The sequence below is a fragment of the Tigriopus californicus genome, chromosome 2 (assembly GCF_007210705.1).
Source record: "Tigriopus californicus strain San Diego chromosome 2, Tcal_SD_v2.1, whole genome shotgun sequence".
NCBI classification, from domain to species: Eukaryota; Metazoa; Arthropoda; class Copepoda; order Harpacticoida; family Harpacticidae; genus Tigriopus; species Tigriopus californicus.
In genome coordinates, this window is record NC_081441.1 from 10,784,743 (window position 1) to 10,810,030 (window position 25,288).

A 25,288-nucleotide genomic window follows, 5' to 3' on the forward strand; every position below is an offset into this window, starting at 1 on the left:
GATCTCTGACCAGGGTCCCTAATCCTGACCAGTAAGCCAAATTTTGGAATTTTTTTTTTTTTTTGCGGACTTCCTTACCGCTACCAGGATTGGAATCCCAGCAGTTCAAGACGAGAAGATTATTCNTCTTTCTCAGGCTCCTTCATTGTTCAATTTGCTGCCCTCAAATATTCGTAGGGTTTATGTAGGGGTTGATCCAGTAGCAAGATTTAAGTCAGACTTGGACAAGTTTTTGACTAAAATTCCGGATCAACTTTATATTCAAGGATTAGCCAGATCAGCTAACTCCAATTCGTTGGTCGATCAAATAATTTATATAAATAAAAGTCAAGTAAAATAAATAATCTTCTCGTCTTGAACTGCTGGGATTCTAATCCCGGTAGCGGTAAGGAAGTCCGGACAAAAAAAAAGAATTACAAAAATTATGCCAAGTTTAATGAGAAAACTCAAATCGGATCAATCTTTTTTTTTATGGGGGGAGGGGGCTCCCTCAAATGGAGGAATCAAAAGGAATATGCAGGCGCTGATCCTCCAGCTAGATCACCATAACTCAAATCAGACTTGCACAAGTTTTTGACCAAAATTCTTGATCAACCGTACATCAATGAGCCAGAATAGCCAACTCTAAATCGTTGGTGAATCAGATAGCAATATGAGTATAAAGTTAAGTCAAAGAAATCAGTTTGTAGTTTTGAACAGCTGTAGATCATTCCCAATAGCGGTAAGGAAGACCAAAAATGATAAATGGAATGACAGACCAAACAATGCAGTAACAGGCATAAAAGAGCATCCAAAAAATGTCTTGTCATACCGAACCAGGAAAACGTTTGCCAAAATTTTTGAAACCAAAAATTTGGCCCCACCCGTCTTGTTCACGTGTTACCTTGTCGAAATGAATTGTAACTTGAACGATATGTGAACTCATTTGTCATCTCAAATAAATTGATAGTAAAGATTTACATTCCCTGGTCCATCTTTTGCAAGCCTATTCAACTATGTGGAGCCCAAATGGGTGAAATATATTTAAAATATGGTTGAACAATCGATTTAAACAGAGTTAGCATTGCGATGCAATCTCTGAACCTAAACGTGCGATATAACCAACCACACATTGGAAAAGCCTTACCTACCTTCAACTGGATATGCTCATTGAACTTTCCATTACGTTGGAGGACTACAGCTAAATCCATGATGGAACAAACCTGCTCTATGACATTACCTCATTTGTATTCAAGGCTTCAACCTTCTTTGGAGGCTAGGTATAATTATTGGATTCAGAACACGCTCTGGACAACCTTTTCGCCACTTTGGATCTGTTTTGAGCAAATTGCTCTTGCACCTTGGAATTTTAGCCTTCCTCAAAAACGGAAATTAATCAATCTATGGCGGCGTATATGGGCGAATAAGCCATCTATTTTAACCCAATTGAAAGCTTTGAGTATACTTGTACAATCATACTTTGTTGGTTAAACCTATTCCCATGGCGATTATTTGGTTTAATATTTGAGTCAAAGTAGATTTTGCCACCATTTAGTGAACTTAATGGGAAATTAATGCGGCAACAGAATATAAATACTTTTCTCATTGTCCTACGGAATGAGTGGGGTCCTCTCTAATAATGATAATTGAAAGTATTTCGACGTTGTTGTACCAGGGATGAGGAAGATGCCTAATCTCCTTTCATTTAAGTATCATGTAAAACATGGCACAAGGTTGTGGTAGTCGTTTGGTGGCCAAATAATCCATGAGCCGTTTATTTGTCCTTCATATTTGAAGCCAGTCAATAACTTGAATATTTTAAATGTTGTTCACACACATTTTTGCGCCGAGGCACTCTTTAAACTAAAAGAGGTTGGGCAAAATGATTTTGGGTCTTTCTGATTCTCAGTAATACTTATCTGGTATCAAATACGTTCGTTAAAGAATTCCTTCGATAATTCAGAATTGTAAGACACATGTGTAAGAAAGGACAAAAACGTGAAGTTTTCCTCCCACTTGTGCCATGATTAAGGAAATCCAAAACATGCACAAAAAATCAGTTTAACATGCATTTGAATCTTTTTCAATAGAAAATCCACCTCTGTTTTTGTTTTAGATATGTAACATGCGCATTTTTAGTTTTCCTTCAACTCAGATGACATACTTCAAAGATAAACCTAAATGACCTAATCTCAAAACCAAAATGAACTGAGTAAACTAATATAATCAAACAATGGCGATCCCCATGCAAATTGCTCATTGTTCAACAACATGTTTGATTTAAGCAACAGCCTCTGTGGTAAACGCTTCAAGTTCTCAGTATTAATTTCAGAACATATTACCGTATACCATTCAAGGGGCTGGGCTGGTTTCTTGATAAGTGACCCTTTTAAGTATATTTTTTTCGAAAGATTGGACCCAATTAAAAATAATATTCATTTAATATGGTTGAGGGATAGTTAAGTTAGACTACATATCTTTAAGTCATTAATGCAATAAAACATCATCAAAGGAGTCGAAGTAATTGAGCAACCCAAATTCAGAAAGAGGCAACATTTTTCTACAGGCTTACTTCATCTTGTGGATACTCATTTGCGGCTTTTATCTCAGCAAAATATTGACGAATAATCATTGACTAAAAGCGTCATTGCATGGCACCAATGTTGCTTGTGTAATTCTAAAAAAAGGAAAGAAGTTTTGCTTGATAAATATAGATTATGTCGAAAAGATGGCGTTTTAACGAATAAGTCGTTTGAACAATAAATGATGGCACGTCAACAAAATGAATACATCCATTTAAAATTTCATAGCATGTCCATTTCAAAATTATTTCAAGACTTTTTCTTATTTCCGTTGATATTGATAGTGTCCTTGAGCAGGCCCATTTGACGTTGTAAGTTTTATCACATTTCAAATTTTGGTAGAAAAAAGTGCAAAAACAGATTTGCAAAGTTTGCTTATCCTTAGTTTTACCGTTCTTTTTAACAATTAGACGAATTCGTTGGCTGTGACGGGACTTCATCTGTCGTCTGTTTCCCTCATTCAAGATGAGCGAGAGCTACACTCGTTCCAAATATCACCTCTTGGTTGTTGGAAATATAGGTAAAGATGGTTTAAATGGTTGAGCACGAGCTATTATTAACTCTTCAAACGCCTTTCAGTGCTTTTTCTCAACGGAATGGCCATTTTTTGTGTGAATCCTGTGTTCCCTAGTAAGGGAATGGAACATGGACTATCTAAAGTGCAAGTAAGACAAAAAGTACTTATTTCAACAAAATAGATTAAGGCATATGCTTTGTGTCGAAATACTCTTCGCTTTAAAAGTGGAAATGACAAAACTATTTACAAGGAGTTTGGACTGCAGAATGTCAAAGGGTTTGATTTGGGATTATCCGGTACTTTCTGGTTCTTTCTATGGGTTTCCCAGAGTTAAACACATGGTCTTTGCACATTATTGGCAGTTGAAAACTTTTAGCATCTTCTTTCTTGCAAGGTGTTCTGATATAATTTCTGTTCAAATTTGCACGTTTTTTGAAACTTTTTTTGGAATATCTTGAAAAAAATAATTCCTTTGTATTAGAAAATTGCTTCAACAAACTGACATGACCAAGAGTCGCAATAAAGGTTATTGTTATTATGTATAGATTGGGCTACTTATGGCTGTATCAAATTACTTTGCTTCGATGGGAGGTCCTCTGTCGGCAAAGTTTGGAAGCTATATTAGCGTTATGGCCAGTTACAACATTGGTGCCATTTTGATGGGTCTCTCAATTGGGTGTTTCGGGTGGATCGACTTGCTCTCAAGCAATACCAATGTGTTCTTCACGTGGGTGCTTTTATTAAGGTATGTAGACGTTAAAACATTTATTTACGTCTTTTGTGCATAGCTTTGAAAGTGACCATTACTCGGCTGGTTTTTTTAGGTTTGTTCTGAGACGTCTTTGATCTGTAGACTTCAAGTTCCCACCAGCAAGTCTAATGTCACAAATACGGTATTGGTATTGTCTTACAACAGGCTGGTTCCCAAACTCAGTTCCATGGACCAGCCAAGGCAAAAATTGGAATTTTAGTGAGATGCTGAGCTCAGTTTGGACGGTGCCAGTTACGCGTGTTAGTGTGCATAACCATGGAGTCCGTCAGAACTGGAGAGGGAAGCTTTTTGAAACCTCGCTAGAAGACGTTTGAATGCTACGTAACATTCTAATTGGGTTCTTGATCGTGAAGTTATAGTTGAGTAAGCATCCTCTGAGCGACCTAGTATTTGAATTGGAGGGAACACATCGCTCGAACGTCTTCTAGCTTTTGTTTTGAAAAGGTTTCCTCTCCAGGCCTTCCGGCCTCCATGGCATAACGCACCCTGGACCTCATAAAAAAAAGGCGTTACGGCTCATAAGTAGACCCCGACAAAATATGATGCTTTGACATCGAGCAGAAATTGAAAAAGTTTGACCGTTCGGATATGCAAAGAGAATTTGAAAAGAAAACCGGTTAGTGCAACCCTTTTGAATTTCTGCTCGACATACGATCAACATTTCTTGTCCGGGTCCGCCATAGATAACTACATATATTCTTTTGTTTTCTATGGAATCTAGTTAGGGGATCGAGACTGCTATTGCATACATATGTCATATAAAGAATAACCCTTCTGGAGTGTTAAAATATATCTTAAAACTAGGGCAGCAACTGGAGTGGCAGAAAGTCTAATTCTGATCAGCATGATGACCAAAATAATGGATACTTTTCCAAACCAACGTGGACTAGTCATTGGAACCTCGGAAACATCCCTAGCCAGTGGTTTGATATTCGGTAATTAAAGTACTACTATCAGAATGGTTTACAGACATAATTTGTCAAACTTTATCCATCTTCCAGGGAGTGCGTTGTCGATTCAATTGGTTAGCAAGTTTACATTCTACTTGCCATATCTTATCATTGGTTCGTTGCATTTGATAATGATTCCCATTGCAAATTGCTTCGCTTCCAGAGCTCAAAGAGAATATGTCAAACTCGATTCTGACACCAGAATGGTCCCAATTGGCACACTCTTAACGGTGAGATTAAAATCAAATTGAAGAATCATCTATGGAACATTGGGTATGACCCTACAATTTTTTTATCCAGAAACCACTGGTAATGCTACCAATAATCAGCAATTTCTTTGCCAATTTTGCCTTGGGATCCCTCTACGCACTGACTGAATATCGAGCTCAGCAGCTGGATTTGAGTCCAACCATCTACACAACTTTTTTTGTGATCTATGGACTAACGACCTTGATATTCAGACCCTTGGGCGGGATGGTGAGTACTTGGAGGAGCTAGTGCGATCTCAATATATGCGTTATCCGTTCCTTTTAGCATGCGGGGACTTAACTTGTATTTTCTTGAACTTACAAAGGGTGAAAAGTGCTTCAAAATATGCATCACTGGCATAGGGAAAAAATATTATAGGCTAATCAATAGACCTAGAACATAGTTAAAACCTGGAAGAGATATTCTTTAGGCGGCTTTAAGCAAGAAAACAGCTTGAGTACAGTGTCACATTTTACATGGTTTCTCGCCATGTGATGCGATTTGTATCACATATTTGCACTTATCGGTCCATTGTTTTTCTTTTTTCCATTCCTGTTACTCTTCGTTCCTTCTTTTTTTTTCAATTTTCTTGAGGTGCCCTTTCTCTTTATTACTTCTTTCCTCTTATTTCTTTTCGGTGACGAACAAATTGGCACACCGATGAATTAAGTATCATCGCACATCAAACTATAAATTGGCAAGCAAAGCAATGTATTGATACGCCCAACAATAAAGCGGTCAACCAAATATTAAAGGGCTCCCCAAAGGAATAAATTGCCAAAAGGAGCATACAAAAAAAATATCTTGACACAGAAAACGAAAAAAGTGGCAAGCAAAACAGGGTAAAAGACGCACCAAGACTTTGGTTCCTCACTATTTATATTCAGGAGAACCTACCGTCACATGAGGGAGGATTTGAAAATGACAAGATATGACTCAATAAGTTTCTTCAATTGAATTGCTAACCGTTATCAAGATGCGCATTGATTGATCCAGGAAAGTATTTCAGCACATTTGGATATTTTCCGGCTTAAACAATGAACAAACTAACTATAGTTTCGGTGCATTCTATAAGAATTAATGTGTGAAATTTGGACTTGTTTGTGTTTGGCTTTGTGCCACTTTGCACGTTTGGTGTTCCGCTTTGCCTTTTCGCTATCCCATGCACCCCTTTTGGTGCATTGATTTGCCTGGGGCATTTTGTTTTTAGTTTGTGTGGTGATATACACTTCTTCTTTTTATTTCTTAAGAAAGTGGTGCCTTGGAACCTAGAACTTTTTGGCTAATGTATAGAAATAAGCTCCTTTTTTACCCTACAAATCAAGAATTAAAACGATTTTTCTTAAATCTTAGAAAATCTCTTTTCTTAGTATCAAATCTATTTTTACGGATTCCATAAGTTTCTTAGAAAGAAATAAAAATCGGCTCACAATTAATAAAGTGGCATGGTCTAAGAGCACTAGATTCAGCGTTCTATGAGCTTACTTAAGCCAGTTATTATGAAAACTGAAAATAAGTAGAAGAAATGTTCTTTGCAAAAGTTTGGCGAAAATATGGAATACACTGGAAACCAGGGGGCGCCCTTGTGTGAGGTCCTTAGGATATAGGCGTTGGTGGCATATCTCGAACGGGAATGTCAGCAGATGAGCTTCTAGGATCTCAGTTAGGCGTCTATTTAGGTTAATTAATTTTGACTATGCCTTTTGAAGGCTCAGAACCAGGGTTATATCAATTTTTTTTATTCTGGCCCTTTGAATAAATTTCTCGTCTTGGAACTTCTGGAATTCCAATCCTACTAGAGGTAAGGAAGTCCGCAAAAAGAACAACCTCATGAGTCCGTTTTTTCACGTTAGCTAGGAGCCCTAACTGAGGCCCCTTCTCCAGGACAATAAGATGATATTCGGGTTCGAAAAATGTCACCAAACACGTACACGAGGCCCAAAAGTCATTAAAATGAAGACAGGAATAGTTATTTTCAATGTTTCAAGCATTTTTTGCTTTTCTCCTTTTGAGCTGCCTTTGTGACGATATTTTCTCTTCTAGTGTTGTGATGCAGACCCGCCCACGCCAATTTATTGGAATTTGTTCTTTGATTCTGGAGGCATCATTGGCTTTCTCCTCATTGGACCCATCAGTCAACTTTGGGATGGTGGAAGGGATTGGTTCTTCATCAGTTCCACCGTGTTCTTTGGCCTTCTCAATTGTTGTCTTATTGCTACGTGTTCAAGAGCTCAAAATGGAGTTGGTCTATCTGGTCTACCCATGAATGAAAAAATTTCTCAACGAGTTCAATGTATACGTTATATTGAAAATGCGTTATGTATTAGTCGTGGTCATTAAGATTGTCGTTTATTTCAGCATTATGGGCGACATTATTCTTCCTGGGCTTGGGGATGGGGTCCCACGTGTCTGGTTACTTGATATCGGTTATGTCTTTCAACAATATCATGATAACTAATGCAGCAATCGCACTAGTGGCTTTCTTTATTGATCTATTCGCCCTTTGTATTTCAACCAAAGGTCGAACTTAGTGGGAGCAAACAAATGCAACGAAATAATAAACCAGATATAAGTACTATATGTCTTCTTCATGAACCACCAAGTTACGAATTTCCGCCGAGTCAAGTGTTTGTCGATAACCGGTTATCAAAAGGATAAGGTCGAATTTCTGAGAAAATGAAACTTCCCCTTTCTTAAATATCAAAACCAAGTTCAACCCCATTCGATCTTTATAAAGGATGACTATGCGATTATGAAAGAAAAAGCATGTCAGTTAAGAAGCAAATGTCTTACGAGGAAAAAACGCTTGATTGACTGAAACCAAAATACGGAGCCTAGCTTTTTAACCTCACGCATTCATTTACAATTGTTCTCTACACGAATACGAGTACTTTAAAAAACAGAATCCATAATGAAGCTTCTCCCTACACGTGTCAAATCACAATAGGACAAAATTGCTCCAGAAATGTGTTTGTCTTCCCAATGCTTTCTTTCAAAGTTTCGGGGTCAGTATAAAGCTGAGCCGAGCAAATGGCAAAATATTAATGTCTTACGGCTTACGGACAATGATTTAGTTCCCAATCTCCAACCAGAAATTGAAGCAATCGTTCCTTACTCTAATTGAAAATGGCCCACCTGTGGCCACCATTAGCAATAAGATATCAGCAAGAGTAAACAAAGAAAAAGATTTATGACAAGGTTTAAGCAAAAGAATGAAGGGTGACTGGGAAACAAATTGTAGACCACTAATCACGTTTTGCAGCTTTTGAGCCAGGCGATTCGTAGGTGTTGAAGGAAGAAGAAGATACACGATCTTTGTTTGACGTAGTTTTGTCCCAAGATCATGATCTAGGGCATTCATTATCAATACATTATTAGACAGATACAAACTAAGCTCAATCGTAGAGTTCGAAAGATAAAAAACCATGAAAAAATTGTAACCTAACCACATGTACATTGTTCTGTTTAAGAAACATCCCAAAAAGTCGTTAAGGGCACGCAATCAACACACATAAATGATCGTCAGGGAAACATTAATTTGATGTGATTTTCGAACAGAAATGTGTGAAAGAAAAGAATAATATTTGATGCAATTGGTGTGAGAATCTCTGAACAATAGCTTGTAACAAAATATAGTCTACAGCATTTTGATTTGATAAGGGTTCGTTAAATCCATGGGAGTCCAATCAGGATAACGGTAAACAAACAGCTTTTTTATGAACACTTGTCAAATGTCCCAAAAGCATATCAAGCCACCTTTCATGTTTTGTTTCCAAACACGCCAATAAATCAATGCCGCCATTTCTGGAATATATAAATTGATTGAAATTGGGAAAAAATGATCGTTTTGTTAAAATTTCATGCAATGGTTTGGCAATATTTGGAACCTTTAAAATCAATTAAAGAATTAAGAATATGTAAAACAGTATATTCTTTTTTGAGGATCAATGGCATTTATAGTGTTAGAGGGCTGCAAAGTTCCCAAAGAATGCAAACCATTCGTAGTTTTGGTTTTATCTGCGTCAATGGTCTTCAACGGCTGTCGGTGAATCTTCAACAAAATATTCATTCACAAAAAGTTACATAGGATTGCATCTTGCGATCTGATGTACAGTAGATGTACGCTTACTTTTCCTCTAAGCAATTTCGCTAATCTTGAGCTGACATTATCAATGGGCACCCCACCTCTCCATTTGCAACACCTTTCAGTTGAACAACTTCAAAACAAGTATCGATCCCGCCCAGAAGTACATAAACCGCAGAAATGAGATGTTCAAGGGGAATTGGAGCGAAGTGGCTTGGCCAAAATTTGTGCACATTGAGACCTTGGCTTCTTAATGCGTTTTCCCCAAACCGTCCAATTTTGGACAATAGTCTAAACTGCATGAAATTGGCTAAGCTGGTCCCCCACCACCCATTAATGCGTACCTCCCAGTCAGTCAGGAATTGGGAGTCTAGAGCAAACCGAAAACAGGGGTTATTTGACACTGTTTGAGAATAATGGATCATAAACCTCCTCCTCAGGAATTGAGGTTGACGACCAACCACACCGGTGGATTTGGATTTCAGGGTTAACCCCTCCCAGTTATCTGTAAAGGTTCCCTTCAGGGTGGGGGATGACGCCTTCAGAGATTCTAATTTCGACATTACTGGGGCAAAAAAAGATCTAACCCTCGAGAAGCTTGAGCCTGCAGAGCACGATCCTCCAAGGAAAGATTGGCTATTCATTAAGTGTTTTTTTTTTCTTATTTTCGTATCAAAGCGCTTGTCCCAAAGTGGTTTTTGTATAAAATGTTTGGAATATTTGCTTTTGGGAAGAATTCACCCGTGTTTCCAATAGCCTCTCCTCTCAGATCTACTCATTATTTAAATTGACCGCCATAGAACAGACTCCTAAGTCAAATTTGGTTCTCAGCAATTCAAGATAAATGGAAGTGGGTTGCGTTTTTTTCCTTTTAATAAGTTCTGATTTCTTAACTCAAAGCATACGCAAACTAATGGTTTGGAAATTGCTGAAGCTATGAAATTGCTAAAAGAGTGCACTCCAAGCTCAGAAGACTTATCGTACGTACAGGGTTGCCAATCTAAGGCACCTCATTGCAAACGATCAGGATTATTTTCTCGCTTGTAAATAAATGTCACAACCTGTTCGGGCTGTTGGCTGCTCGGACTTCTCGCAATCTAAAGTACTCTAGATTTATGCAAATCTCAGCGTCATAAATAGACCCTTGCCTCATATGGCACGCTACGGATGGGACGATTCTGGGAGGGCTATGTTCGAAACCCAATGTCAGTTCACCTTGAGACAATGTTTCACAAATGTTCTGCCCACACGACACTCACTTTCGTGTTTTAGAGTTGAAGGAATGAATTTTAGGAATGTTTCCTCTCATACCATTGAACGACTATTGAAGGTATTTATGGGTGTATATATGAAAAACACTATGACCAACTTCAAGAACTGATTAGTCTGCACTTAAGATAATTAGAACATTTAGGTATGGCGAAGTAATGGCGGCAACTTAGTTCGCTTTTCAACAAGAAAATGAGCTACCTTTTTATTGATTTGTCATCGCATTAGATTGAGATATTGCTCTTAATGTGTCTTTAGTGCACTGACCTCCATTTAGGACGTCGTCGAGGTCACTCGTCTGCTAATAGAAATTTCGTGAGTAATTTTGCAAGATTGAGTGTTCAACTTGGAAGATTTAGTACCCTCTGATAATGATCTTGATTTGAAACAATCAATTGGTATTTTAGTTAGTTTGAGCCAACCAACACGGCTTAATTATTTTATCACCACCTTCCTTCTGAAATCTTGACTCGGTGCTTTGAAAGTTCAATTCTTATTTAGAATATAAAACTTTATATTTAGTTCAACTAGATAACATCTTGAAAGGCAATTAACATTTAACCTTAATTGAGACGTTGGACGTTGGATTGACCCAATGAAAGTTCGAGCTTCACCCTCAATTTGCGAAATGCCAACCCTCCAGACCTTGTTCAGGGTCAAACATTAACATTGGATTCAAAAGAATGGGCAGCCTCATATATTTTATGTTGTAAACATATAGCCTCATAGCAACTAACAGACAAATCTGAGAATGTCTTTTCAGTCGATTAACATCCATATATGAGCATGCAGCATTTCAATCAGCGTGCAAATCTTTGATGAGCCGATGAATGCATTTCACATTGGTCGAGAATTGGAGGGCCAATCAGACAGATTTGGGGATAATGAAGTTCAAGGAAGAAATGCTGACTGATGATGTGGTGGGATTAAAGTGTTCAAGACGACCGAAGTGCTGGCGAGACGACCGAATCAATCACAAATATCTGGCCATTCCTCTCCCCAAGATCGACCATGGCATTGCTGAAAACGTGCTATAATGTCCTCCACAACCTACCTGAACTCCGTATTTGCAATTGCGATCTTCTCATCACTTAGACGCAATGAAGGATCAAATGCACCTGACCTTATCTTGAAATGGACATCTCTATGCATTTCATGTCTAGGCTCCGTGAAACATTGCTTTCAATGACACATTCAAAATGCATTACCAAACAGTTCATCTGAAATCGGTTCTTGAACAGAAGAGTTTAACCACTAAATATTCCCTCTCATCCGCCACAACAGTGTGTATGTGTGAGAGAGAGAGAGATCCTCAAGATGTTAGATGATCTTCTGAGGCAAAGCGGTAGTAGTGATAAAGTCAATGCCCTTTGAAGGGTGGGGTCCATGAAAGCATCGGGCAGCTGCAAAGTGTTATCTCTCCAACGTTGTACGTTCATGGGGGGGAGGGGACTGACTGCCTTCTAACTTCTAACCCCCCCCCCGACAATTTGGCTCTCACCCACCAAAACAACGCTCTGTCAAGTCACATGTGCACGTTCACCGTCTTTACTAGTATGCCAAAATCACAAGATCAGCTGGAAAAAGACGACGCTTTGATTTCGCGTGGGTTCTCCTTCTTGTATCTAGGTACAAAACTTCATCATTGATTCTGGCTTCAACTAATAGATTTATTGCGATCCCTCTTGATAATTCGACTTGACCAGGCACAAAGGAATATCCTGTGATAGCAACATTGTTCATCATGTGTGCTCTGAGTCATTATTTTTCATTTCAATTCTGGTTTTAGCTCAGTAGAACTAGAGCAGAAATGAAGGTAAATTTCTCATTGGTTGTCAGGTGGGTAAAAGAAAAAGAAGCACCGGGATGGATGCATTTAGCTTCATTGCCTCAAGACAAGTTATGATCTTTAAGCTACTGGTTCTCCCTAGTTTTTCCCCTCAGATTTCTCACCGTTATCCAAGCACTGTCCACCAAAATAACGTTGCCATGAAATGACCAGAGGGAGTTGGTTTTATCGCCTGATATTTCCACTATTCTGGTTGTTCAACTGTTAGGGTGTGTTCCGAAGCAGTCACGCTGAACTTGGACGCGCGCCTGTTGATTGAAAATGATTGGGCTAAGGGTTCCTAAATAGGGTAAGCACGGTAAGCATCAAAACTGCAAGAAACTCGCTGGGTGATGATTTTTGAAAGTCCGGGCCAAGCAGATTTAGTAGAACTACAATATTCAGCTATATGAAATAAAACTTTTGTAAATCAGTTCTCGGTTTTTGCTTAGCCCAAGGCTGTGAAGCAAAGACAGTATTTAAAGTTTTTTTCTGTTTGTTTTCGCAAGGGATTTAATGTATTCAAAATGAAGTTCAATCTGAATTTAAGTGAAGGGTGGTGGAGGTTTACCCACTTTCGCTCATGTTGAATAACAGCAAGCCACTGAATATTCATTATCTTCTTCCAAATACTTCAAAACTTACTTGAAGACCTGGTACAATTAAGAGCGTGATTTATATAAACTCATTTCGAAAGTTTTGTCTAGGCAAACTTTATGAAGAAATTCCGAAACCCGTCATTTCTATTTCTGCATGAGGAAAATTCGGGAGTGAGCGAAGAGATGCAAAGTTTTGGCGAAATTTTGTATCCAAAATCAGGAATGAAAGTAAAGTTGATTGGCAGTTTATGGTAGCCTGATTGCTTGATTAAGACATTAATTATGTCGCTAGGGGCAATTTCCAAACTTTGCCAAACCAGATTCTGAGAAAGGAACAAATACGAATCGGTACATTTGGCGAATTATGAACCCAATATGGGTAATTGTAATAGATTTTTGAGGAGAGAAAGCTTCTTTCACTTCATTTCAGCTTAGTTGGCTTGACAAATTTAAATCCACTTTTGGCGTTCATATATTTCCTGTGGCACCTTAAAAATGAATCGTTATTTTTCGGATATTCATTTTCTTCGTCCGGTTTCTCATCAGAATTCCGCTCCTAAACTGCTTTTAGCAATCATAAAAAAGTATATAGAACATACATAAAAGAAACATATCGGAACTGGCAACGGTTTTTCCATATTTCGGACTCTTCGGAGGGTTAAACGATTGCCAGCATTTTTATCTGAGATATGTTATACCGGAGATTGTTAGAAAACTGCAGCAGAAAAAAGGGATTCTCCTGCTTTTGGCAATTCCGGTGGAAAAGAATGTTTTCTCATAAAGCAATGATTTGTAATTTTGAAAATTGTAATTTTTGGGCCTTTCTTATCTAGGCATTCGACATTATTGCCCCTAGCCACGGCCATGTAAATTCTGGACTTTTTTGGGCGAAAATCTGAAAACCGTCTCATTGTTCCCAATCATAAGAATCCATCTAATTTTCTTACCAATTGCAAATTTGATCAAACTCTAAATCTCTGGTATCTTATTCATTTATTCAGTTTATTACGAAGAATGAGAAATTTTAGAGACATCAGCCTAAAATGTCTTGGGTGAGTTTTGTTGAAACTCAGGTATTGTCTTTTCGCAATGGCAACATTCTTTGTCTTAATATCTTCTCGTAACATGAATGACCAAATCATAACATCAGATGCGAGTAATTTGGTTTGTACAATGGCCGTTTTCGTGTTGGCGTCATCAATTTCAGCAGGTTTGCATCTATCTACCATTGAAAAAGCTGTTTCCCTCGAAGGTGATTTATCTAAAAAGCCAACTTAGACTCAATTTCGGTCGAAATTGGCATTAATTTCTATTCAGAGTGGTCAAGAGAAAGAGAGTAAAAGATTTGCCCTAATTTCTTTTCAGATTAGAAAATTTGGTGTATTGTTTATTTGTTTATTATTTATTGAGAAACCACTCAAGGCACCAAGAGCTGATGATAGAAGAGTAATGGTTTTTAAAAATGAAGTGTTGAAGCCAAAGGTTAAAAACTAAATAAGATTAAAGGTAGAGAAGTAGGAGATGATAGGAGTCATTCGCCAAAAGATCCCGTCACACATGGAGTTTGTGTAGAAATGTTTTTCATTGAGGAGGGTTAGCACATTTACAGAGCGGCAGTAGATTGACGTCTAGAAGTCCACGTCGAAACAAGGCTATTGGTGTTTCAACCATCTTCATATATTTTCAAAAAAAAAATATTTTGAAAACAGACATTTTGTGCTTTATCATTTTTAGTTACTGCTTTGCTGAGCATATGTCAATTTAGCATCAGGCGTTCGCCAAAGACGCTGGAATTCGACGAGATAGATTTGCCTAAAGATAACTACAACCGCACAGAAAACGTTTGGAAATAGGTGTTGTGTCCTAAATGACAATGTATGTGTTAGGATGATTTAAGAGTCTGTGCGTGAAAACGTGTCATGTGAGTGAGAATGTAATTGTAGTTTGGAATTGAAAAAGCTCAATTATGTACGTACATATGTAGTCAATTGTAATTTGTAGCGAGATGCTAATTCGAGCTACTGCGTTAGCTCCAATCCTTTATAAATACCGCGTTGTATGTGAAATACAAAACCAGTACGATGTGAACAACTCTACTCACTGCACCTTGAGTGGCCTTGCGGCCCTCAGTGTGTTACAAATTACAATTACCCTGAGTTCAAATGTACTTAATGAATTATAATTACATGAACATGTAAATGCATCCACGTAATTGCAATTGCGATTACAATTACCACAGAGGTCTGTGAGTTATATGTGGGAGTTACTAAAACACTAAAATGTTGTGACTCCCAATCTGAGTCTATTTCTGTACTTCTTGATTACATTTGTTGTTAATGTTCGTTGTAGGGGTTTTCCTTTTTACAATTTGACTCTTCTGGTACTTAAATTCTTCACCTCTTGGTCACCCTGCTTGAAATGCAACGTGATTTTTTCTGCTCTCTTGGGAGTCTGAAAACCCAGGGAACAAGAAAGGAAAATAAACCGTCAAAGGTTTGGAATTTGTAAACTATGATGTGTTGTCTGTAATATTGCCCTCCAACAGTCTCTAAACCATAATCTCCTTGGTTTCACACCCATTTTGTATCGGTATCTTTTAGGGATAATTGTTTTTTTTTGATTGTCGACCAAGTCAAACACTAGCTTGTTTTTTTATTGTTTTATTTTACGTTGCAAAAGATATTTGAATTCCTTTCCATGCCGATGGACCTTTTTGCCCAACGCATTGGTCAATTGATGCAGGCTTTTATTGCTACAATCAAGGAATCAATTTAAGCGGTAACCTGGGATAGTATTTGATCTGAGTATGAATATGTTTGAAATTCCAAGTTTTTTCCTAAATAATAGTTTTCATCAAGGAGTAACAATAACTTCCGTTCTACGCAAAGCTAAAAGGCAGGCAAAAGAGTCCATTAAGGTTTGGACCTATGATTAAAAAAATTGAAGGCAAAAAGTCAAAGTTTGGACCTACTATTTTCTGAGTAACTTAAAAAATATTTCGTAAAACAAAAGAATTGAAAAAGGGTAGAATGACAAGCTGTGGTATAACAACTCCCAGAAAATGCATTAGCAAATTTGCCAATACTTTGATATTTATCAGGTTTGACTTCATACGAGCAAGTGTGATCTAAACTGTTTCTAGTCCTCGATAAATTTTGATTTTACTTTTCCACCTGGTGTCTTTCTCCATCTCTCACCATACCAATGTTTGTACTTTCATCACCGTTACGTTTGCTCGTGTTACGGCTAAATAAAACGACCCAGAGTACAAATATTTGCACTGAATCTCGGACGGAATGTCACGCATTGAAAACCCGTAACCTCTCTGTTTCTCTTGGACTTTTTGTGGGGGAAACAGTAGATCCTCATGGAAAGTGAGCAAGTATCCATCATTGAAGCGGGGATAATTTGATCTCCCTCGCTCTTCTCCGAGTTCAAACGCCAGGCCTAGGTGTCAAACTTGTTTTTGAGTTCAGTCTCTTGGGCAGTGTTTGATTTCAGTGCTCGTGGATACTTCACCATTTGCTTCTCTTCGAGCGGCAGATTCTTCAAAATTGTGACAAACTCATAATCCCGTTTGAACTGACGAAATAAAAGACTGAAAGGGATTTTGCATGTGTGGCAACTTGTTGCAAATTGATAAGATGATTTGCCCTTCCCAAATTGTGTACACACTTCAGGGCAGGTTGAGAGCTCCTCATTGGCATGAATAGGGACAAATGAGGGCGCTCCGCCCTCACTCCCGACCACCGAGATCTTCTCCATTCTCCACATCCAAATCCACAACATTCACCACCACGAACTCCTCCTCTGCCTTAGCTACTACCAGGACCGGAGTACTTTGTACTGCAGTATATGAAGCAGTATCCACGATCCAGAGGCACGACAACGAGGATGAGAAGGAGTGCAAGCTGATGATCAAGTTAGAAACTGGCCCGCAACTCAAACAACTTGTCGTTCGTTCGTTGTGATTTTCCCTTTTTCCATCTGCTTCACTGAATGAAAATATAACCTCTTTTTTTTTGGACGGGCGTTTCTGCGCGTTTTCTGTATACGAATGAGGTGTGTGTGAGTGGTGTGCAGGGACAACATTTCAAAAACTGTTGTCGTCATCAGTTTTGAAGTGGCTTCAAAATTTGGCCACCAAATGTGCAACACCGCCGACTTTGGGCTCGTCTGGTGATTTTACGTCCCTGAAAGCATGATTGGCATGACTAGGAGACAAGCCTCAACATCGATATCCCTGATAACTCCTCCCAACATTGACTCGTCGCCAACGAATGCCACCAGGAATACTTTGAGCAAACAAGGATTATTGGAAGTGGGGTCGTTTTTGTGCCAAGAGCGCCAATCCAAAGAGATTCTTCGACCTCAAGAAACCTCATCAGATCATCACCATCGTCACCGTAATCATCATTATTATGCTGACAAGACCCAGTTGGCCTCTCACCGGGGCCATAATCGGCTTAGAAAGCCGTCACTGGATCTTGGGCCCAAGAACCAAGGGCTACTAAGGCCAGGACCAGGAATAATCAAAGAAGAGCCTCCCTCTTCCTGTTTCGTGTTGCCTACCCTGCTTGCCAGTTCAGAGGCTACGACGAGGACGACGACGACAACAAAGAGGACGGCATTGTCGACGACGGCCTCCAACCACGTCGAAGAAGGCCTTTCTCAAGCACGACATAAAATCAATACACTTGACGAAGAACATGAACTGAGCACGGGTATTGGAGGGGAAAACGACGACGTTGGAATTATGGTTTTGAATCAAGAAATGGACCCGCCAGAAATGGAGGGGGAGCCCAAGCGGGGTTCTGGAGGGAGCAAAGTGGACAACTTGAGCGTGGAACTCCAACAGAAATTGTGTCAGAGCAATGTAGGTGATAGGCTCACAAGTGATACGGACCATGGATCCGATGACTTTCGTCAGGCTCTATGTCCCGTGCTGAAAGGGGCGAGTCGACGAAAAAGGGCCCGCCCCACCAAGACATTGACGGTGAGCGAACACACGGATCACGGCCCGCTGATCCACAACCTCAGACTACCTCCTTCGATCCAAATCGAGCCCATTCCAATCACTAGCCCTTTACAAGACTCTCAGAAGGTCATCCTAAGTGTTCCTCAGTACAGCCCTCTGTGTTCCAATGATCCACAGTCCGAGACTCAAAGCAACTCCCCGGAGCCGGAAGTGGAGGACAAGAAATCGCGATCCCCCAAGCGGAAGAAGGCTAAAGGCATTGAGCTAGTTTTTGATCACAGCATTTGGAATGCCACCGTCCATGACCCGTCCCAAGACTCATCGCCCATCATGGTCAAAGATCTGGTCTACAAAGAAGAGGCCCCTGAGAGTTTTCCCTCCTCCGTCCGCAGGAAGAACCACGTGTGTGACTTCCCGGGTTGTGACAAGATCTACACGAAAAGCTCCCATCTGAAGGCTCATAAACGGACGCACACGGGAGAAAAGCCCTATGAGTGCTCCTGGGATGGCTGTGGGTGGAAGTTCGCTCGCTCAGACGAACTCACCCGACATTATCGGAAGCACACCGGAGCCAAACCTTTCAAATGTAACAACTGTGACCGAACCTTCTCAAGAAGTGATCATTTATCATTGCATATGAAGCGTCACGCAACGTCCACGTCCTAGTTCAAGACTGATTGGTCGACTCGTTGACCTTACTTCCTTCGGACTTCAATGGCTTTTGTACTTTTTTCCACGACTACTTAAGGATTGCCATTGGTGGGTGTGTTTGTTGAAGTCATGGATATGCTCCTCTTCGCCAGCACAATGTCTTTTGCCCATCATTTTTCCCTATACATTTAGGGGGGTTGGGCATTGGCGGCAAATGTTTAGTGATCCTAGAAATGGAGAGGTTGTTAAAGTTTGATATATAACGCAAGTTCTTGAAACTAATTGTTCAGATTATTATCTCTGTCAGTCACCAATCAGGCCACTGAAAATAAATGGCAATGGCGAAAAGCCTTATGTCTCTTCGTTCGGCCGTATTCGCAGCAAGAGATTTTCTTTCTATGGATGGAATATTCTTAGAAATGCACAATTTCTGTGGTAGAAATAGTTGGTCTTCTCGTTCTGTTTTCATTTGGTCGCTGCTACTAATGAAGATCAACCAAATCATTGCTCCAATCCAACCAGAAACGACCCATTAAAACCACTTTCCCTTCGGAATGATTTTAGAATCACAATTATCGCCGCAAATTCTCACGAAGATGTTTCTGCATGCCAATTGTGGTGAGATCTGAGGACGTTTCGGAAACCATGCATCCTCAATGAGTTACAACCGAGGTGACAAATTTATGGATAACTTAATACGCAGATTATGTTACAAAACCTACGATTTGTGACGAAAATGCAGCTTGGATGCAGATCGCCAAAAGAGCTGGTCAGTCACAAAAAAATCACAATGACGAAGCTCAAATTTTGTTTTACGGCCTCTGGAGAACCGATTACCAAGACAACGGATTAATTTGTACAGTTAGTGTCTTGAGCTACCGAGGAGAATTACCAGTTGAAATGGAACTTGTCCGGATATGGACAATGCCATTCACTCCAAGGGATTCGACTCGTGAACACCATGGAAAATCTCTTTCGGGCACTTGTGTGGACTTTGGTCCCCACCCTAGTTTTAAGTGATTGTGCTGATTTAGAGTCAATGCTAGAATTGCCGGACTTCTTTCCACCTCCACAGCAGTTCACGGCTACTGAGGGTGTAATAACGTCCTTGAATTTCCCGAGCCCTCTCCCAATTGGAACCATTTGCACATTTACCATTCGAGGTCCAATTGGCTCCACCATCACCACGACGTTCACCGCGTTCACCTTGGATATGGAAAACAGTGCGCTTTATTACTTCCTAAATGACGATGTCTTCGTTGAGCAATCCATGCTAATTGTCCCAGCGGCTGGAGCATCCCTACCTGCCACATTTACTACACCGTCAAACTTTCTAGGGATATCTATAGCTACTCATGGCATGCTTCCTACCGGAGCTTTCAGACTTACCTATCGGATTAATCCACCAATCAATACCAGCCGAGTCATTTTGGACAGCGATGACACCACGGCCATATTGGCCATTCTCAGCGTTATTGCCAGTGTTGTGGCCATCGTTGCCAATGCCGTGTTCTTCTAGTACCAATGTATGATATGCAGCTTTTTTTAATGTCTTAACAAGTCAATAGTTTCATGCGAATTAATCATGCTTAGTAATTACGTACGATCAATCTTCTTAGGGTCCAAGTACAGTTTGTAGGTCAATGTCGAATACAGGAAAGGGGTCTGCTTCTTCTCGCTTAGGTGAGAGTACGACGAGCTCGATTCGTATTCTGACGACACTAGCTTATGGGTCAGAGTCAACATAGAGAGCAGATCTCGGTGATCCCGACAATGATCCATCACCTTGATCAAGCTCTGGATGAACCAACTGCCTTGCACAGTGTTCCTCCACGAGTAATAGCCCGTGATTGTCGAGTGAGCAATCAGGAAATCGGTATGAACTGGCATTTTGTAAGAAGCAAACGAATCGTACTGGATGTCCGGGGTGGCTTTGGTCACTTTGATTCCTTCATCCATCATGCTGCCTTGGCAAGCCTGAAGAAAGAGAAGCTTAGGCTTACCAGCCAAAGTTGGGGCTTTGTCAGCCGTGAATGGTTCCCAAAGCTTTTGTGTCGGATAAGCCGCATCGAAGGCGTACATGATCCCTTCGCTTCCGTGACTCAAGACCGCCATGGCAAAGCAATCACTTTTCGAATGGTCCATGGCCGCCACCCTGGCCAGAAGCTTTGAAATCTCTCCATAAGGCAGATTCCGCTGGACGTTGACATTGAAGCCCATGCGGTTGAACAAGGAGGTCAAGGCCTTCAAATCCATTTCGGAGCCTTTCCGGTTCGACATGTTCAACTGAGGGCGAAATTCATCATGCTCAAGGATCAGACATAATCCACGCTCTTCGTGCTTGGTATTGTAGCAATCCTCCTCAATGGCAGGCATGACTCGTCGGATAGCTCGTTGGTGGGAAGGCACTTGTGTTCCTGGAGGAGCTACGATGGTCCCAGAGGAGGTGCAAGATGGTGGATCGTCTTTTTTTGGTTTGGTAGTCACCAGTTGGACCACCAGGGGACTAAACTTGATTGCGTCCACATCATCTTGAGCGACGTCAATTGAAGAGAGAGTTTGAACTGAGGCATCCGCGACTTCTGTCATTTTGAAAGAGACTGAATGAAAATCAGTTGAGGTAATGTGGAAATGATCGGGCATTTTTTGCGGTCTCTAAAGGCTGACTTGCGATACAATCTTTTTAATCTAGCGGTGCAGAGTATGAAATGAGCTCATCCAGAAGGTAGTGATGTTAGAGATAATATTTATTGTCCTTTCTTTGCTTACACTTCACACGTTGCATTTATGGATGAAAACATCATCGTTGGGATTGAGATTCTAAGTAGTAGATGATTGGATTGAGATTCTAAGTATGACACCAAAAGAAGCTACTGGTTCGTTTAATACAAAGCTTTTGGGCAGTGCTCTGGTCAGGTGGAGAATGAAGTTGGGTTTTTAAAAGGAGAAAAACACTTGAACAACATCTAAAGAGATCATAAAAAACTTTTTCTCCAGTTGCATTGGAACACCAGGATCCAGTTCATGGCAGTAGCGATCAGTTTAGCCTTAACTCGGGGGCCGTAGATCCAGTTTGAGCCCGTTTAGCGGATCTGGTTTACACCATCCGCAATATCCTCCACATTTCCCGTGGATCACCTGATTATCCTAATAAAAAATCCCGTGGAACCATATAAACTATTCTAAACAAAAACAATCTCACTAGACTGGTTTTACCGATTCTTTCTTCAGCCATAGACTCGGCTGGTTGCCTTGTTGAGCCCATCCAATGTAATGTGCCACAACAAAGGGCGTGTCAGTTAAATCAATTCCAAATTGACCTTGAGGGCAATTGTCTGTACTGTAGCAATCGCCAGCCTCGCCATAAGGAACAGGTTGGCCTCGAAGTTGCGTAGCAAATGTGAAATCATGAGCTGAAATCCAACAATGACATATTGATGAAGTACGATTAGAAACGTATACAAGCACACGGCTTGTTCCACTTACCATTAACTTTCAACGATGTAACATTCACCCTAATCTTTTGGAAACTGGTTAGGCCCTCTCGTTCATTCGCAGCATTGACACAATCGCAACTGTCATTCCGAGCTCCGTTATATGGACAATGATCTGGAGTGTTCAACCTAAGGAAATGATAGAATTGCAAGCGCATTAATGTGCAAGAGTTCAAAAGCTTTGTGGCGTTGAACAGCTCTGAGGAGAGAAAATTGATTCCGTTTTCCATTGACCTGTTGCTTTGCTACAATTTCTGAAGTTTATTTATTTTCTTCTGAAGTCACACTAAAAGTCCTCTTAAAGTCCCAACTTTGAACTCGACGTTTTGAAATAAAGTAAAAAGCGAAGAAAATTGATTCCGTATTCCACTGACCGTGAAAGCTTTTCTTCCTTCAGGCTTGCCAAGGCAACATGATGGATGAAGGAATCAAAGTGACCAAAGCCACCCCGGACATCCAATACGATTCGTTTGCTTCTTACAAAATGCCAGTTCATACCGATTTTTAAAATTGAGTCAGCTTTGACTTTACGTCATTTCATAGGTCAAATGAGCAGAAACTATTTGGCCAAATTAATGATGTTCGATTAGCAATTTGTGTCCGGCAATATTTGCCCAAATGTGCCAAATCAACGACAAACAAAATGACATACATGGCCAACCAATGTCAGCTAGGATGTTTCGCATGCTTACCGAAACCAATAAATCTCGGCATAGTTGCCACGTCCTCCAGTAGGCAAAGTGATGTATTCTTTGGGTCTGGGCGTGTTCATATCATGGCAGTATACCTTCACGTTTTCCCCGGCAAAGAGAATCTCATACTCTCCGTCGGTATCATTGCCTGTTTTCAATTTCCGGTCTAGACAACTCTTGAATCCACCTAAAATATGTAGAGAGTTTTTAATGTCAATATCCAATCGGCATATTAATGCTGCATAACTCACAAATCTTCTTCTCGCATCTCCTCGATTTCTTGGGTTTACTCGCAAGATGGCGCTTGCAATACTTCTTCCTCGTTTTCTGCCCGTATTTATCTACACAGTTGATTTTTCGCCTCTGCCGCCCTCTGCGCCCGCACTTCTTGTTCTTCCAAAAGCACTAAAAGTAGGTCAGATATCTCATTCTTTAGCGCCTGTCTTTGAAATGACTCCGCCCAATCTATTCACCGATCCCCAAGGTTCCACTTGCCACATGTAGCGGGCGTTACAAGAGGTCAAAACGCAATCCTGATGAGTGACGGGCATAGCCGTGGCATTGCATCCGTGGGAAACTTCTTCGGGGTCAATCCAGCCATAGGCGTTCACTCGATGACAAGTCACCCGTCGATGTTGAGCACCCTTACCACACGTGTGGCTACACTGCAATGAATACCTAGAAGTTGAATGAACCCGTTTAGGCCACGTGTCTGTTGAGCCGACCGTACCTCCGACCACATGTCCGACACCCATTTGAATGGACATGGGAGCTTGTTGCACTTCTTTTTGGTCTTGGGCTTCCGATTTGGGCGGAACCCGCGGCGACGAACCCTTCGAGTACGAATTGCGTTACCGTGTGACAGGGCACAGAATTGACCATTGACCACTTTGCCACCATTACTGATGTCTACGCACTGAACTGTCCGTCTGGAATAACCTCCGTCGCAGGCCTTGGAACACTAAAGTGGGTCAATGGGGATACAATCGAGTCTTGGTGCACGAGTTAATGGCATGGAAAAATTGGATGGCTCTACATACTATGCTCCATGGTGATTGCTTCCAGCGATATTTCGGCTTTCGAGGCGTTTGACAGTTGCGGCCTGCAGAGCATTCCTCGGAACTTAGGGGTCGCTTGGCCAATTCACAATTGAAGTCTGGCAAGGCCTCTCCCAAATGGTTTTGGCAACGAACCAGACGATGTCTATGGCCTTGTCCACAAGGAACGTCGCACTAAACAACGAAACAACGGATTTTTATGGACTTGGAGCAGGCTCTTTAAGATTCTATTTTTGCCAGTTCGTGCTGGTTGTACTCACGCTATTCCACTCTTGAAAGTTCCATCGAGGACACGGCTGAGTGTTGCAGATGAGCTCCTCGAGGGGTTTCTTGTCCAAGTCGCACGAATTGCTGTGATTTGACATTTGGCAAACCACAATTCGACGTTGTACTCCACTCCCACAAGTCTGTGTACACTGGAAACGTAAGGAGAGGCCCGGTAAAAGATGACAAAGAGATCTTTGATGTGCCTTGTACGTCATAGACGGGTAATAATTCCAAGGGATAAAAATCAATACTTTAGTATCATTTAGTTCAGGGCATGAGTAATAGCTATACATTTTCCAAGTATCCAAATAGAGTCAATCAAGCGGAAATTATAATACACCAACTGCAATGCGAGAACCTATTTCCAAAAAATAGCCTCTGCGAACTCGGTAAATAATTCCATAGAGATTGATTTTCGGCGTGATACTTTTTTTTATAAAATGACACATGATGGAACAATTGCAAAGAAAGGAGAAAGATTTAACACACATTTGTGTATTATAGTATATACCTCGGACCATTCGCCATGTCGCCATTGAGGCTCGTTGGAAAGGCCATTTTCTTGAAAATATTCCACGTGACTCGATTGAGGAACCTCATGAAAGCAAGGCAAGCCGCTCGAGCACACTCTCTCGTCATCAGGGACCGGATCAGGACAATATTTTTTGTCTATCGATTGGTTAGAGGAATCCGATTTCCTGCTCACGCATCTGACGTGTCTCCTTTGAGACCCCTTTAAAACCAATAAGAACAAGTTGGACCAGGTTGAACTCTCTTGAGCTGACAGTGGTCGAACTACCTGTCCACATGAATCCGAGCAATTGGACCAACTACCCACCAACCATCTGCCTACTCGGCAATCGAAATCCTGACAGGACTTCTTGGTCAATGGTTTTGGGAGCCCCTCGCTCTTGCATTTGAAATCGGACATCTTGACATCGTGGTCTTGGTCAAAACAAACGACTTGCCGTTTCTGTTGACAGTCTTGAGTGCAATTTTGCCATGCGCCCACTCTCCAAACGTAATTGGATCGCTTTTTCTTTCGATTTGGGTTCTTCAGGACTTCATTTTCCTTCCTCGTGAAGGCTCGATTGGACTTGAATGAGGAGCAGATTTGGTTGCAAGATTCTTCGTGGTTGGGTCGTCTATGATTTCCGCAATGTCTATCATCCACTTTTCTATCCCTTTGAATGTCTTGACAAAAGATCTCTCGGGTCCGTACTCCTTCGCCACAAGTTGTGGAACACTGAAGGACAAGAATCAAAATATTACTCAATGGATCGCAAGGGATTCTTTATGTCTGGAGCTTGGAGAATAGT

General features: G+C 40.7%; 4 protein-coding genes across 4 annotated transcripts in view; 2 read left to right on the forward strand and 2 right to left on the reverse strand.

Moving 5' to 3' along the window:
* The first annotated feature begins 2,858 nt into the window (after window positions 1–2,858).
* LOC131891067 (MFS-type transporter SLC18B1-like) lies at window positions 2,859–7,610 on the forward strand. The gene is made up of 8 exons (XM_059240568.1): window positions 2,859–3,081; window positions 3,141–3,226; window positions 3,624–3,823; window positions 4,655–4,785; window positions 4,852–5,030; window positions 5,101–5,277; window positions 7,093–7,342; window positions 7,408–7,610. Exons 1-8 carry the CDS (start codon window positions 3,027–3,029, stop codon window positions 7,578–7,580), a joined length of 1,251 nt encoding a protein of 416 aa, XP_059096551.1. The 5' UTR covers window positions 2,859–3,026; the 3' UTR covers window positions 7,581–7,610.
* Window positions 7,611–16,189: 8,579 nt separating this feature from the next.
* On the forward strand, window positions 16,190–18,812 carry LOC131891051 (myoneurin-like). The gene has a single exon (XM_059240546.1). The coding sequence runs from the start codon at window positions 17,031–17,033 to the stop codon at window positions 18,471–18,473; it is 1,443 nt and encodes a 480-aa protein (XP_059096529.1). The 5' UTR covers window positions 16,190–17,030; the 3' UTR covers window positions 18,474–18,812.
* Window positions 18,813–19,987: 1,175 nt separating this feature from the next.
* LOC131891076 (caspase-1-like) lies at window positions 19,988–21,063 on the reverse strand. The gene has a single exon (XM_059240580.1). It carries the CDS (start codon window positions 21,045–21,047, stop codon window positions 20,055–20,057), a length of 993 nt encoding a protein of 330 aa, XP_059096563.1. The 5' UTR covers window positions 21,048–21,063; the 3' UTR covers window positions 19,988–20,054.
* Window positions 21,064–21,190: 127 nt separating this feature from the next.
* The window catches only part of LOC131891041 (A disintegrin and metalloproteinase with thrombospondin motifs 9-like), a 35,494-nt gene continuing 31,396 nt past the window's right edge, over window positions 21,191–25,288 (reverse strand). Inside the window, exons 16-26 of the mRNA XM_059240534.1 lie at window positions 24,769–25,215; window positions 24,481–24,702; window positions 23,963–24,118; window positions 23,685–23,876; window positions 23,375–23,605; window positions 23,118–23,309; window positions 22,896–23,049; window positions 22,645–22,831; window positions 21,945–22,081; window positions 21,675–21,871; window positions 21,191–21,605 (exon numbers count right to left, since the gene is read on the reverse strand). Of these exons, the coding sequence (XP_059096517.1) occupies window positions 21,507–21,605; window positions 21,675–21,871; window positions 21,945–22,081; window positions 22,645–22,831; window positions 22,896–23,049; window positions 23,118–23,309; window positions 23,375–23,605; window positions 23,685–23,876; window positions 23,963–24,118; window positions 24,481–24,702; window positions 24,769–25,215 (2,214 nt within the window). The 3' untranslated portion in view covers window positions 21,191–21,506. The remainder of the gene's footprint in view (window positions 21,606–21,674; window positions 21,872–21,944; window positions 22,082–22,644; window positions 22,832–22,895; window positions 23,050–23,117; window positions 23,310–23,374; window positions 23,606–23,684; window positions 23,877–23,962; window positions 24,119–24,480; window positions 24,703–24,768; window positions 25,216–25,288) is intronic.